General features: G+C 39.6%; 1 protein-coding gene across 1 annotated transcript in view; it reads left to right on the forward strand.

The window, feature by feature from the left end:
* LOC140146434 (transient receptor potential cation channel subfamily M member-like 2) overlaps window positions 1-16,877 on the forward strand; it is a 122,996-nt gene that overhangs the window by 17,219 nt on the left and 88,900 nt on the right. The window contains 5 exon segments of the mRNA XM_072168282.1: window positions 4,263-4,452; window positions 5,501-5,681; window positions 6,083-6,243; window positions 7,968-8,154; window positions 13,011-13,206. Coding sequence (XP_072024383.1) covers window positions 4,263-4,452; window positions 5,501-5,681; window positions 6,083-6,243; window positions 7,968-8,154; window positions 13,011-13,206 — 915 coding nt within the window.

A 16,877-nucleotide genomic window follows, 5' to 3' on the forward strand; every position in this document is an offset into this window, starting at 1 on the left:
CAAAAAAAAGTCATTTTACTAATAGGATCCCTATGATCACAGGCACAGGAATATTCCTACTTTTTCATAGTATTCATATACTCGTAAAATTATTTAATGGTTTAGTTTCGCTTTAAGATCAAAACTTTTTATATTGACTCCAACATAATACAAAAGTACATAACAGATACGGCCTGCACATGTGGTGTGTAAAATGATAAAAAATACCGTATCTAAAGTAAATTTGATTTTTGTCTCGCCTGATAAGGCAGGAGACTATATAATCACTTTTCCGTATGTATGTATGTGTGTATGTGACAAATTTGGTTAAAGTTTTGGTTAAAGTTTGCTTTCCGCCTATTTTCTCGGAGACTATGAGTCATACGTTCCTCAAACTTGGTGGGTGGGTGCATCTTGACCCGAGACAGAACCGGTTCATATTGGTTAGTGGGTCAAGGTCACTGAGGTCATCTGAGGTCAAATTAGTAAAAACTGTCATATGGCCATGAAACTTGGTGGGTCCAGTCAACATTTAAAGCCAAATTTTTGGGAGGTCATTTCAAGGTCACCAGAGGTCATCTGAGGTCAAATTAGTAAAAACTGTCGTATGGGCATGAAACTTGGTGGGTACAGTCAACATTTAAAGCCAAATTTTTGGAAGGTCATTTCGAGGTCACCAGGGGTCATCTGAGGTCAAATTAGTAAAAAGTGTCGGATGGGCATGAAACTTGGTGGGTACAGTCAACATTTGAAGCCAAATTTTGGAAGGTCATTTCGAGGTCACCAGGGTCATCTGAGGTCAAATTAGTAAAAAGTGTCGGATGGGCATGAAACTTGGTGGGTACAGTCAACATTTGAAGCCAAATTTTTGGAAGGTCATTTCGAGGTCACCAGGGGTCATCTGAGGTCAAATTAGTAAAAACTGTCGGATGGGCATGAAACTTGGTGGGTACCGTCAACATTTAAAGCCAAATTTTTGGAAGGTCATTTCGAGGTCATCTGAGGTCAAAATAGTAAAAACTGTCGGATGGGCATGAAACTTGGTGGGTGCAGTCAACATTTGAAGCCAAATTTTTGTAAGGTCATTTCGGGTCACCAGGGGTCATCTGAGGTCAAATTAGTAAAAACTGTCGTATGGGCATGAAACTTGGTGGGTACAGTCAACATTTAGAGCCAAATTTTTGGAAGGTCATTTCAGGGTCACCAGGGTCATCTGAGGTCAAATTGGTAAAAACTGTTGCATGGGCATGACACTTGGTGGGTACAGTCACCATCAGCCAGATAATCGTGCCCAGCCGATAACCGCCAAATTCATTTACCGCTACCAAAAGTAATTGAAAAAGCAGGCGGTCGCAAAAGCAGGCGAGACTCGTGGTTCGAGAACCGCCTTGTATTGAATCTTGTTTGCATTTCTCGTGATTGAGTGCACCCAGCTACTTTTTATCAGAAGACTACTTATGAAAATGTTTTGAAATTTATATATATTTTTTATGTCAAACGTATATGCAGCCATTTACAGTTCAAATCAGGAAGATAAACAGGGCTAAAATAGCCAGAATTCTGGATTTCTGGAAAGTTGGCAAAAAAAAAAATCCAGAAATATAAAACAAAACAAAGCCAAAAAATATTTTAAGAGCCGGGGTGATACCCTGCAACCCCCATAAATGTTCAATACCGCATGCAAGCCTTCGGCCAATTGTTCAAGGACCAGATGGATTTTCAGGAAATGGATATATGTTGCCCTTTCACTGGATAATGCTGACGAAACTTCACCCAGGTCCAGTGACCTGGGGGCTGTAGACAGCGGGTCAAGCCAGGCCCGTAACCAGGGGGGCTGGGGGTGGTGGATGCCCCCCAAATTGGCAAAGGCCCAAAAAATCCCCTTCTTTAACCCCAAAAGTACCATTTGCGATCGTAGAGAGCGAATAAATAGAGGTTTTTATATGCCTTTTTGGTCAAAAAAAGTCCACTTTGCCCCCTAGTCCAAAAAGGTCCAAATTTGGAAAAAAAGTCCACTTTTTCAAAATCGGCCCCAAATAAATCCTGGAGTGCGGCTTGGGTCAGGTCATTGGGCTATTCCAGAAACTAGATCCACACCCCTATAGGGGGGTTTGGATTTCCGAACTTTTTGCCCAGGCGTGATTATTGGAAATCCAGACTTTTAAAGTGTCCAAAGGTGAAAAATAGTTCAAAATCAGAAATGCTCAATTTGAGAGCTCATTTTGAACAATTCCATGATTTTTCATTCAAAAACTGCACATCCAAGCTTTTTTCAAGTCAACAATGGCAACATTATAGCCATTGGGTAATGGGTATATCAATGACCCCTATTTCTAGACCAACATGGGGATGTGCAAATTTTCCCAATCGTTTTCCAAAAACTAGTCTAATTTTGCCAAACTGTAGGTATTAATTTTTTTTAATTATCCAAAAATTTAGGTGTAGTGATGGGTCCAAATTTCTTGGCAAAATATATGTGACACGATCTGGTCCATGGGGGCCAAAGGAGGCATTTTTGAAAATTGAGTTACTGTAATTATTACATTATACATACAATAGGCTATCATTGACTGATAACACCAAAGGTCTATCATACTTGGTTATAAAGTTATGAAGTTTTTTGATGTCTATTTTCTTATGTATTTTATTGTTCTTTTTACTCCATGTTTTTACCTTTATCTCAGTTTCAAATTTCCCCCTTGGACCAGATCATGTCATATATGGTATGGATGGGTCCACTTTCAGATGCTCATTTGCACACCCCTACCAAAACCAAACTTGAGTACTCCCCATGAACATTTACCTCCTTATGCCTGATGTGTGATGACCACTTATATGACCCCCTCACTTTAATGTGTACTTGTAAGGGTGGTGGACATTGGTAATATAATAAAGTTCTCCGGGGCTGCCACCATTTATAACGAGGCCGATTGCCACCACTCTAACGAGGTTGTTTGGTATAATATAAATAATGATGATGCGGTAGGCCACTGGTTTAAATAAAAGTTCTGGCAACAACAGGAATTCTGGTTTGGTAGTGATTTATTTCTCTTCCTTCTTCATAACATCAAAATACATCAGAGGAGGCTTAAAGGCATTCCTACAATGCACTATGATTGGGAAATTTGATCAATATAACCTAATTCTAAAGGCAAAGTCCCCATTGCCACACACACAAAATGGTAATTTTAAAACTGCAGCCAACAAGCTAATAGTTGAGACTTATGACTGATATTTGATTTTCTTGCAGGAAACATACATATTGTCCCACTGCATTAATTTTATTCCTAAGTCTCGATGTTTTGAATGTTGGATGAAAACACCAGATATTTGCACACAATCCCAATGCAAGGTATGATCAACTGTACCACATGTGTACAAAAGCCAGACATACAAGGTCAGAAACCCCATTGGGTTGTGGGAATGTCTTTAAACATCCTCTGAAAATACATAAACTGAGTAAATACAGAGCAACTGATAATGGGGTGTTGACCCGATGAAAGTTTGAGTGAGAGAGAACGAATTCCCAGCACGCTACAGCTTTTATTACTGATTCCCCTATTCATAGACAAATATCCTTTGATACTAAAAATCGATCGGGATGAGTCGGCAATTTGTGACTTTCCCAAACAAGAATATCTTATAAAAAAGTAAGACTCCCGCATCAACATTCTGCACTGTTACATACTAATTTTACTCGTTATTCCCAGACAAGGAGAATTATTTCTATATAGCCCGGTCATATTTTAAAAAACAGTGAGACATATCTGATGCAAATGCTACAGAGGGTATAGAGTCAACAGACCTTTAAATTTTGTAAGGGGATGTCATTTTCTTTGGTGGGGGTGGGGGTCATGAATATGTCCATATATATGACCCCCCTATCGCGGGCAAAAATGTTTACGACCCCCCTATCGCGGGTCGAAAAATTTTATGACCCCCACACAGACTCAGGACAAATTATTCATTGCCAGAACAAAGGCGAGGAGTGCACCAAAACTTTTAAGCGAATGAAAGTGTGCGGAATGCGTTAAAATTTTGATCGTGTGTGTAAAGAAGGCGAGAAAATTTTGAGTCGACAGCCCTTAATAATTCTATAACCCCCCCATATTTGGTCTAAAAATTCTATGACCCCCCCCAGTATATTCATGACACCACCCCACCTTCCGAAGAAAAGCCCCCTAAAAAGAAATCCATAGATAAGCTTTTGATTTCTTAATTTTTCAGATGGACATATTTTTTGGGACACAGTGTATAGATTTTCTACCTTTTTTTTTTTATAGTGATGATGATCCTAAATGTGGATGTGGTAAAAGGAAATCGCAGCATGAAGAGCGCCATCGACGGACAAACGAATCAAAAGGATCGTGGGATATATCTAGAAACACCCAGCTAAAAAACACAGATGCTTTCGGTGAAATAGAATTTGTTGGTGCAAAATCTGGGTCAACCTTGGGCCAAACTGCACGCAAGGTTTGTAATTAATTAATTAGTTTGTTGATATCCATATTGTCTATGGAAGACATAACCTTAATCTTCCACACAGGGAGTGTTACTTTTAAAATGGATTTGGTACTTGGTACTTGGTAGTATAATTCTTTTACAGCTTCATCTAGAGTTAAATTAGGATGTAATGGCGCAAAATGACTTCAACAGCCATGGTGCGGTGCGTAGTGAAGAAGGTGAAGAATTAAAAGCTATACAACGTAAAACGATCAAACGATGAACTGAGGGAACACTATATTCAGGAACTGAAGACTGGTTTACTGGAGTTTGCTGCCTGGTGGCGGAAGCATCCCCCTGATTGACACAAGGGCAGCTTCTTTGAAGGCAGCTGGAGTTGCCTGGATGACAGCTGATGGAGGAAGATGATTCTAAACATGTACATGTATGGAGCGTGGATAAAAGGAAAACTTGTAACGCTCGGTAGATAGAATTGGTACCTGGTACTGCAAATGATGATCATTGTGAGACAGGTACATGTAGCATGCAGGAATAACGCACGGAAGGAACTGGATGTTAACAAGCTGTAGAACATATCACTTTGGTCTATTTTACCTAAATGGGCGACTCCATTTGAAATCTGCACCCCCATTTGGGGAAATTAAGATGCATGTCTTTCACAAGGGTGTATGGATTTCAACTGGAATCCATACACCCCCATGAAAGTCATATACTTAATCTTCCACACAGGGAGTGTGAATTTCAAATGGGATTACCGGAATAGGTGATTCCATTTCAAATCTACACCCCAATTTGGGGGAAATTACTATGTATGTCTTTCACAGGGGTGCATTGATTTCAACTGGAATATCCATATAAAATTGTTTCTTCTAATATCAATATGATTGATTACTTTTTGAATGCCCTTGTGCGCCGGTGATATACAACTTGGAAAATAGAAGTGGCTCCCCCAGGATATAAACAACCTCAATGTTTACAAATGGATCTGTTACCCACTTCCATCCTTGTATTTGTATGAAGATCGAAGGTTCTTATGTTTGTCATTCATCTTTTTCAGTTTGTTCGTGTGGATCACAAAACAGACCCAAAGAAATTGTTGCATCTACTGAACACAGAATGGCATCTCGGCACCCCAAAATTGCTTATATCCGTCACTGGGGGCGCCTTGAATTTCAACTTGAACAGTCGTCTGAGGGATGTTTTCCGGCGGGGAATCATCAAAGCTGCAGTAAGCACTGGTAAGTTATTTATGGAGGGCCGTGCCAAGGAACCTTCATCCCTCATCAGGGGGCTGGGAGGGCTGGGAGGGGGGGGGGGCTCAGTAGCTATAGTGTATCTCATCTCAAGTTGAGAGTATCACCATGTTGGATTTTGCGGTGGCAGATTTGAATCGCGCGCGCTAACCTAATCCCACGGGGCGTATACACATGTGTAGGAGGGCGATTTGTCATCTGAGAGCTGTAATCAAAAACTCTCTATATGCTTGCAGACAAGGTATGTTTACGGTATGTTTGGCCAGGAATACTCTTATAATGCATAACATGTATGTACAGGTTTCTGCTAACCATGTGTTGTACATGTTTGTTTTCCATGGTTCTTGAGATGTGCTCAACACCATCTTTTTTGTTCCTTTTGTCAGGAGCATGGATTATCACCGGCGGTACTCATGCAGGAGTGATGAAGTATGTCGGAGAGGCTGTGAAAGATTATCAACTAGCTAATAGCAGGACCAGCGTAGTAGCTATTGGTATTGCTACATGGGGTATACTGGATCAAAGAGAAGAAATGCAGAGTGATCAGGTATGATGATAAAAGAATACCAATTTTGTGTACTTTTTTTTCACTTTGATGATTTTATAATAATGAGTAAGGTGTGAATTTTGCAGGTGGAAGTATTTAGTCTTGCACACTTGAACCTAATTCCACATCAGAGGCTATAGACCTTTTTCTCTACTTCCCATCATGCAATATATTCTCTGGGGGTGTAGAGTTCTGTTCATTACATTGATAGAATGCAGACATTTTGGCTGGTGCCTTCATCGGAAAAAGGAATCGCCTCAAATGGCGCCGATGACTCATGCCAAAAAACTTTCCTCGGTTGTCAGGAAAAATATGTTTTTATATGTTTGATGACTTGAAGGTGCAAGACTAATGTCATGACACGAGTGATATACTATTAGCGTTCGTTTCATTAGCACCCGGCCCGACGGTTAGTAGTTGTGACCTGATCTGAAGGCAGCATCAGAAAGAGTGTTTGACTATGGAGGTTGATGTGTTTGATGGTAATGCTGGCAGCCATTAATAGCCACCTATAATACATTCCACATTTATCTGTAGTAACCTGTGTTTTAGTACAGGTTAGCAATTCAGTTGAGCAGTAGTTACGCATCATGTGAAGTGATCAGATATATTTTTGTTCCTATTCAGGCAATGGTTGAGGTCCTGTGCTCTTTAACCACGCTCCAATTAGAGGTTAATAACTGCACATCAGTTATTTGGAGGGCATTGTGAAAAATCTAAACATTTTGCCTTAGGAACGGATATTTTCAAGGTCCAAAGACAAAATGTGTAGATTTTTCACAATGCCCGACATATTATCGATGCAAAGTTATTAACCTCATTCATAACCGTCACTTTCATCTCTTCACTTTACAAAATATCACACAATTTTTCTCAAAAATAAACAATTTTTACGCTCTGCCTTTTCAAAAATTGATCAGGCTAAAACAGAACGACCAATAACAGAAGTGCGTATCACAATCTGTGCAAATATGGTAGCGCGCAATCCAAATACGGTGCACAACACTGCGCGCGGAGGTTACTTATATGTTTGCATTTTGCCAAATAAATATAAATATAAATATAAATGATTGGTTCGCATGTATCGCGTATGAGGTTATGAATTTAATATGGAATGTATTATAAGCTACAGTGTCACAAGTAGTGTCAGATAAATGATATTGATGGCTTGTTTGCAGTTTGTGCATACATGTAGACTGACACCTTATATGAAGTCTGTGCATAGACTGGCAACCTCAGTTACTCAATGTTTCAGGTTGATGACGGAGAAAATTGCATTTAATTTCATGTCAGAATTTAACACCATGACCTGCCGATTGGCCAAAAAGAAGTTTTCATTATCAATTGCACCAATCAGCAACATTGTTAGAATAATTTCACCATGCAAAAGAATTGGGGTGAATTATTTGCAAAGCTCCATTCTGATTGGTGATTAAAGTAAAGATATCATGTAATTGACCAATCAGAGGCAATGTTAGATCGGCAGGTACATTTGTAGTGCTCAGGGGGTTAATACCCCAGAATCTGGGAAATTTTGCGCAGATTTGGATACATATTTTAGAACATGCGTGTGCAGTCCTGTCTGTCACAGTAGTACACCAGAAGTGATGTAGATGACATGAGCGGTTGCGTACATATTATTTATGTAATTTTCCCAAGTACTTTCATTGATGTACATGAACAAAAGTGTGATATTTTTGTATTATTATTTCTTTGTTATTTAGGGTAGATTTCCAGCATACTTGAAGACAAGTCGACAAGGCAAAGAAGGGTTTGGTATCCTTCTTGACCCAAACCACACCCACTTCATCCTAGTGGACAATGGTACTACCGATCAGTTTGGTGCTGAGATTGATCTTAGAGCAGCACTTGAGAGGGGACTTTCCAGGCAGAAACTACAATCTGAAACCCGTAAGTATGATTGATTGTGAAGTTATTTAGTTGGTTGGTAGGTTGACTGATCGACTGACTCACTGGCTGACTGGCTGATTTGATGATTGATCTCCCAGTTGATTGATTGATTGATTGATTAATAGACCATTTCAAATCAAGAACAGAAAAGTTTGGAAAATCACGCTTTTTAATCAGTAAGCTAGGGGGTCAAATTGGCAGACGAAAAATGTCATGAATCACGATACCATTTTACGCGAAAATACAGCTTAATTTAGCCAATGTGAACATGGGGTCATCGGTTTAAATATAATCCTAGCATATTAAGCTAACACCTCAGCTACTTGGTTTTTCGCAATATGCTACTTACTGAAAAAAAAGAAGATCAAATGTTCGAAATTTTTCATTAATTTTACAGATTGAGTATCACTTGGCAAAAGTACCTCTCTCATCTATAATTGACCAGGCGAAAGTTCATCTTGAAACTTTGCACATGATGCTGATGAGGTACTTTTTATGCGCGCACAATCGGGAAATTATTTCATGCTTCAGATTTGATCAGAACGAATCGGTTGAAAAGGTCTATGTAGTTTACCAATTTGTCGGTTTTGTGCTAAGACAGCAGTAGGTGGCAGTTTTATAATTGTTTCTATATCAAAAGTTTGACAGTTCACACAAAAACACACTTTTCGGGGGTAATATCAATAGTTTGTTTGCCTTCCTTGAGGCAGTAAAGCAAAATTAAATTTTGTGATTTTCTCAAAAACTGTATGCTAGCTGGATTCCTTGTGTAAATTTGTTTTACTTATTGTCCCCATATCTTTGGATGCCCTATTTGGGACCACTATCCCTATTTGGGACCACTATCCCTATTTTTGTACTTCTGTCACCAAAAGCAATCGCTGAAGCAGGCAGTCGCGAAAGCAGGCGAAACTTGCGGTTCGAGAACTGCCTTGTATATCATCATTACATTTAGCGATACAATAAAAAACACTATCTAAATTAGATAGATAGATAGATAGATAAATGGTTTATTAATATGCACTCGCAGTAAAAACTGAATTGCCACATATTTACAAAATATAATAAACATATTTTACACATTATTCATTAAAATTGACATAAAAGATAGCATTTTATCAACACTCATGTACTCACGCTTGAACAGTAAACTCACCACACTACTACGACTCAGACTCCTAACACATTCACAGCGCCTGCTTCACACACACCCAACACACCCCTTTTACAAACACTCACACACCATCACCAACACCCCGATCCACACCCGCAACACTAAACGCACAACCACCAAACTCACCCAATCACACACCCACTCACACACCCACCCCCACACCCCCACTTAAACCATTTACTCCATAAATTCAAGGTGAAAAACATCAAAATACATATTTCAAACGAGTACCACAAATTGATGAGAATTAACACATTTGCATCAAAAATTGTTCATAATATTGCACATGATAATAATGATAAAAGATCACATTAGCTGGTCATTGTACAGTTTAGTGAGATAGGGTATTGGGCTTTCTTGGTAGCGTTTAGTTCTGCAACGGACAGTGGTCAGATGATCTGAATTACGGTAGCCGACTTGTGCTGCTGCCGCGCGGGGAGGTAGCCATTCATGGAATTGATGAGAACGCATCATTGCATTAACGAATGTTACACAGATATGTTTCCTTCTCTCAGTCAACACAGTAAGGTTGCATGTGGTCAAAGCTTCATCATAGGTGAAGTATTTGTTGCCCAGGATGATCTTGCAAGCCCGCTTTTGCACACGCTCAATGGCGGATTGTTGTTTGGCGGTGATGCTTGAATGCCAAACCGAAGTAACGTATTCTGTAAGTGGTCTGACGTAGCCAACATATATTGTCACAAGATCTTCAATCGGCAAGTCAAACCTTTTCAGCAGCTTAAGCATATGAAGCCTACCGTTGGCTTTCTTCAGCATATGATCAATGTGACTTGACCATGTCAAGTCAGCTGAGATTTGGACGCCAAGGATTTTGGTGACATTCACCTGATTAAGATCAGTGTTACAGAGTTTCAGCACGTGATTTAGCGGTCGCTTTAAGAACGAGATTGACATATATGCGCACTTCTCAGGATTGAGCTTCATGTTGTTCTCATTTGACCAGTCTGCGAAAGTGTTTAACTGATCTTGCATGGTGGTAGGCTGCGTTGCTTTGGCTGATTCTATGATGGTCATGTCGTCAACATATTTGAGAACACAGATAGGCGATGGTGTGTCAACAAGTGCAGAATTAATCATGATGTGATGTACCCTGTATAATTGTGTATCATGAAATAGGGGAAGTTACCTTTATAATCATGCAATAGTTTGTTTATTATTACATCTAGGGAAAACCCAGATGAATGCAATAACAACATCATTTGTCAAGACTATTTATGTCAAGGGGCAATCCCTGAGACTGTAAAGAAAGATGATGACATCATGGGAAAAACCCACAGGACGTGATGTAAGGTGAAATATTAATGTCTATGATTAGAACATTGGGAAAATCCCAGATGGGGGGATAAAACACAATGTTAATAATAATTCTAGGCAGACCTGTATCGATATGATTGTAATGTGAATGGATGTAGCTATAGCTCTCAAAATGAGAGTATTTAATGTTAACCAGTTATTCTGGATACTCAGGGAGTATTTCAAAGTGTAGCCATGGAGGATTCCTACAGTGCTACAAGTTCAGCCTTGCCTGAAATATGGTTATTTCAAAGCTACGAAAATTGACCAAAGTAAGACATAGAGGGTCTTCTCATGGATTGTGAAGGACTTTACGGAAAAGGTTACAATTATTATCATCTGGATACAGATCTGACAGGCCGCAATAGCCTTTATTATTGTCACAGTTGATAGTGTTGATCTGGGCTATGCTTACAGTCCAATTCCTTCAAAGAAAGGAAATTGCAAACCAGAAATATTTTAGGTAGTCAAAGTACTACTATTTGCCAGTGTTGTCGGAGAAGATCTAGAATACGCCAAAGAACGTACTTCTTCCAAGAAAGGAAAATATATTCTTCTGTCGACTTGCTGAAGTCTGGTGTTTTGATTCAACGTAACTGTCAAAATAAGTGGGGACAACTGCATCGCAGTCCTGCTTCCTGAAGATATTGTGTGAAAGGTGGAAATAGCACCAAGTTTGGAGAAAGCAGCGCAAGGAGTTAAATTTGGAGAACTGCGCAAGGAGTTTAGCATAGGAGAACGGCGCAAGGAGTTTAGTATAGGAGAACTGCGTAAGGAGTTATAAACGTGTTTGGAGAACACCATTTTCGTATAAGGATTTTATACGCAAGGATTTATCAATGCAAGTGTACAAAGGACTTCACTGATTTTCATGAGGACAAGTGAATAAGGATATATTACATCAGTCGTCCAGAACATTGCAAGAACTTTATGATTGCCAAGAAGAAGAATGCTGGCTAAGTACAAGATAGATAAAGAGTGATTATATATGATTATTGTGTATGTGCATTTGTTGTCATATATTGTACCAATAATAACGTGCTTTCAATTAAAGACTTAGATTTTGTTAGCATAATTAAACAGTGTGTTGTGCATTCGTGTGAGTTCGGGTAAAAGGTGATTTTGGCCTTGAGTCAAATACGACTCAGTAACAATGACAAGAAATCCATTGGGACCGAATAAGGTGCCTTGGGGTAAGCTTCCCTTCAGCGTTATCCACGATGAAATGGCGCTTTGTACCGAACACATTGTTCTCTTTGCTTAAGGAAGCTGCAAAGCCACGCAACCACAGGGGGGCGGACTCCAAGATTGATTAATTTGCGAATGAGTACATTGTGGTTTATGCGGTCAAACGCTTTGCTGAAGTCAGTGACCACCAACGTACTGTGGCTTCCTGGTTTGTCAGCATTTTTGTGTAGCGTATGCAACAGTTTGACAAGGTAGTGCGTAGTCGCCACTCCTTTCCGGTTTCCAAACTATTTGGGATCAATATGTTCTTGAATATCGTCCATGAGCCACTGATTCATGAATGATTCGGCTACCTTAGCAAAATGGTCCGTTAACGATATTGGGCGGAGACTGCTATATGTTGCAGGCTTACTCTTGGGGATAGGGACCACCGTGGCCTTTCTCCACTGGGGTGGCACAACACCCTCTGCGTAAGATCTGTTAAGGATGTTGGAGAGTGGTAAGCTCAGTTCATACGAGAATTCGCGATAATCCTACTTGGTATTCCATCAGGACCTCCAGCTTTACCGCTCTTTATTTTGTTCAGTTTTCTGTACACCTCATGCTGCTGCACCACAAATGCTGAATTGTCAGACGATTCAAAAGATGGAAGATCATCCACATTAAGAGGTGGCTGGTCATTAGCAACTGATGCGAAATGTTCATTGATACTATTTGCCACAGCAACAAAGTCACTTGGGTTGACCCGCTGGGGTGGAGCAATGTTTGATTCAGTTTTTGTCATATTAGCCATAACACGAATCTGCTGATACCACTTTGCCGGATTCGCTGATTTTAGTCGCTGTACCCGTCACGGTAGAAGTCACGCTTTTGCTTTGGATATTTCGCTGGACTTTGTTGCGCATGATTCTCCAATTGTGAGTGTTACCTTCATGGAAGGATTTCTGTCTCTTACAAATAAGCGATTTAATTTACTGACTCGGGGAAGGAATGTGCACTATAAATATGCAGTGTAGTGCAGCTGACTGGCTGCACATGCAATTTATTTCCGGTAATAGGTACATAGATTAAAAGCCCTTCTAGATAGAATGTTGATAACATCTTATTGATGTGCAACTTTGCCAAAATACTAAAATTTGATCATTTATTTTATGTCCATATATTTTTCGCTCTTTTCCAGATGTTCCTGTTGTCTGCGTCGTGGTAGAAGGTGGTCCCAACACCATCGGCACAGCTAACGCAGCTGTCAAAAACGGCACTCCTATAGTTGTTGTAGCTAATTCAGGGCGTGCGGCAGATGTTCTGGCGTTTGCCTATCAGCGTGCTCGTCTAACCGACAGGGACACCAAAGACAATGAAGGGAACACAAAGAAAGAGTAAGTGTTGTATAAATGTGTCCATCCATATCAAAACGATGCACTAGTTGGCTGCTACATGTGTCTCATTTCACACATAATGGCTAATACCAGACTCATCTCAAGTGGAGGTCACTACAAATCATCCCCAAGTCACATTGTTATGGAATGTTCTCTTTATTCCTAAACCATATGACTTAGGGGTTATTTGAAATGACCTCCACTTGAAATGAGTCTGGTATTTATTTCTAGCTATTAAGAAATGGCATCAAGCAGGGATGGCTCCTGAGTCCTGATGCTGCCCATGATTATTTACACTGTGCCTCATTGTGTTCCGTGGGTACTTCAATATTGTGTTCATTGGGTTCTTCAATGCAATTTTCAAGATTTCTCCTTTGAAATCCTTGTTAAATGTGATTCCAATCAAAGATTATCAACTCCATCATGTCACTCATGGAGGCAACTTAATGTACCTCCCAATTATCTTGCTATGCGCCCGGAAAACTTTGATTCAAAGCATGTTGTTGCTTGCGTTCTGCGTGTTATGCATGTATTGAACCAATAACGTGTGCTAAGCTCTGTATGGGCAAACCTTTGAAACGCTAAATTTCAAGTTGCTTTGGTTCATCATGTCTGCTATCTCTGGTACCAATGCAGCTATGCCCACCCTACAAGCCACTATTTTCTACTGAATTTGCATCTTTTGATAAAAAGTATGAAAATGTCAACGATATGGCAATGTGCTATGATACCATTGTTAGGCAGGTGCTTGACAAACATGCGCCGGTAAAGAATACCATCCGTTCTCGACCATCAAATCCTTGGTATAATGAAGAAATTCATCAGTCTAGACGCTTCCGTCGTAAGCTGGAAAGGAAATGGCGGAAATCTAGACTAGAATCGGATCGCCAGCAATATATAACACAGCGAACTGTTACTAATGAAATGATTGAAATGTCAAAACAAAATTTCTACAGGAATGAACTTGAGAATGCGGACAACAAAACTGTATTTAAGAAGGTGAATGGTTTGCTAAACAGAGACACCAAAGTGCTCCCAGCCCATGAATCGGCACAGGAACTGGCTAATGACTTTGCTAGCTTTTTTCAACAACAAGGTCACTACCATATATCAAGATCTTGGTAAAGACCAACCTGATCTAGACAGATATGACCCTTTGCCTGAGAGACCAGTTTGTGTTTCATTCAGTGAGTTTGATCTTTTGGGCGAGGAGGACGTTCTTAAAGCCCTTAACAAAGCTTCCACAAAGTCTTGCTTGCTCGACCCTGTGCCAACATGGTTTCTGAAACAAAATATTCATGTTTTTGTTCCCATTATCACACGTATCATCAATGAATCCCTTCATACTGGTGTTTTTCCTGATAACCTGAAGCATTCTATTGTCACACCCATTATCAAAAACCATCTCTCAACTCAAATGACCTGAGCAATTTCAGACCTGTGTCCAATATTCAATTCATATCAAAACTTATTGAGAAACAGGCTGTTAAGTCTTTGAATGATCATATGGAAAGAAACAACCTGGGTGAAAAATTACAATCTGCTTATAAAAAGGCACACAGCACAGAAACAGCATTAATGCGTGTTAAGAATGATATCATGAAGTGTATTTCCAACTACAAAGGTGTTTTTCTAGTACTCCTCGATTTGAGCAGTGCTTTTGATACTGTAAATCACAACATGCTGATCAACAGATTACAGAGTGAAATTGGAATACAAGGTAAAGCTTTGCAATGGTTCAGATCCTACCTGTCTGAGAGAACCAGCAGAGTTTGCATTGATGGTACTTTTTCTGACCCTGTTGAGCTCGAATTTGGCCTGCCTCAAGGTTCAATCATCGGACCTTCAGGGTTTTCTTTGTATATTTTACCAGTTGGTCGTATCATCAAATCATTCAACTTATCCTACCACTTGTATGCAGATGATGTACAGTTGTACACCTGCTTTGATCCCAAAGACCCGGTATCCATTGCTGCTGCTTTAGATAATCTATCTCGTTGCATTGATGCTCTTAAGGCTTGGATGAGAATGAACATGCTGAAACTTAATGACAGCAAAACTGAGTTTTTTGTGACCACTACTCCACACCTGAAGCGCTCAATGATACCGGTTGCTTTGAGGGTTGGGGACAAATCCATCTGTCCTTCATTCTGTGCGTAACCTAGGGGTTATTTTTGACTGTCAAATGTCTATGTCCATTCACGTCAAGACTCTTTGTTCTAACCTTACATACCAGCTTCGCAACATTTCCCGGATACGTCGGTACTTGGATTATGACACTTGTCATCTGGTCATAAGAGCCCTTGTCCTTTCCAAGATCGATTATGGCAATGGGCTGCTTCTTGGCTGTTGTAAAGCAGACATTCAAAGACTACAACGGATCCAGAATTGGGCTGCGAAGCTGATATGTAAGGCCCTCAAATATGATCATGCCACACCGTGATTTAAAGCAGTTACACTGGCTCCCTGTTGAAGAGCGCATCAATTTCAAAGTTTTAGTCACTGTGTTTAAATGCCTCACCAAGAGTGTTCCTGAGTACCTGTCTGATTGTGTTTCCCTGCACTGCCCTGCGCGTGCAGGCCTGCGTTCTGCTTCTGATACCACCCTCCTGACAGAGCACAACACAATCAAAACACTCATGTCAGCTGAACGCAGGACCTTCTCCTATGTTGCGCCTCGAACCTGGAATAGACTGCCAATTGGTATCAGGGAATCACAATCAGTGGGTATTTTCAAGAGGGTTCTAAAGTCACACTTGTTTCCATAGATTTTGTAGCCTTCACAGGCAGTTCTCATTTATTTATTTTCTTCATGTTCTTCTTTTGCTTTGTTTTGTGTTTTTTGTTTTGAGCGCTACGTTCTAAATGTAGCAGCGCTATATAAATATTTATAATGTATGTATGTATGTATGTATGGTGAATGCAGTTTCTTGATGATAAAACTTGCTATGAAATTGTTTGCCATTTTTATCTTGAGGTCGGTGGAAAAAATATATACACTTTGACTTTTGCATGTATTGAAAATGGCAAAAATATCTGAGGACCCCTTCCTTATTCAATATCTGATTTAAGGGATCTAGAATGAGCGTTTATTGCGTTTCGACAGTATTTTTTGTGGGACATGAGAGCACCTCAGACCTATCGAATTGCATTCTGAATACAAAGCATGTCTTCCTGATATCAAATAATTTTCATTTTTTGATGTTTTTCAAATTTTTGATATATAACAGCCCTTGAAGTAAATTATATTAATCTAATGATATATTCTTAAAGTGTATGTAGCTGGGAGGAAAAGTTTGACGGTCAATTGAAAATTTTGACCTTTCATATTGAAGATATGGATTTTTTTCCCAAAAGACTTAATTTTTGGGTGTTTTTGGAAAAAAAATCCATATATTCAATACGAAAGGTCAAAATTGTCAATTGATCGTCGGCTTTTCATCCCACCTACATACACTTTAAGGTGGCTGTGTACTCTCAGACATGCATGTAGTAAAAGTGCAATAACTTTGTAATTATTCACAAAAACATATAAAAGTATACATTTTTATGAAGGCAAGACATCAATAAATCTTAATACAAATACAGATTTGGGGTAAAACAACAATTTTGAAGAAAATCACAAAAAGTGAGTTTTTGGCAATATTTGTTAGGTACATCATAACAAAAAA

This window comes from Amphiura filiformis, chromosome 2, assembly GCF_039555335.1.
Source record: "Amphiura filiformis chromosome 2, Afil_fr2py, whole genome shotgun sequence".
Taxonomy (NCBI): Eukaryota; Metazoa; Echinodermata; class Ophiuroidea; order Amphilepidida; family Amphiuridae; genus Amphiura; species Amphiura filiformis.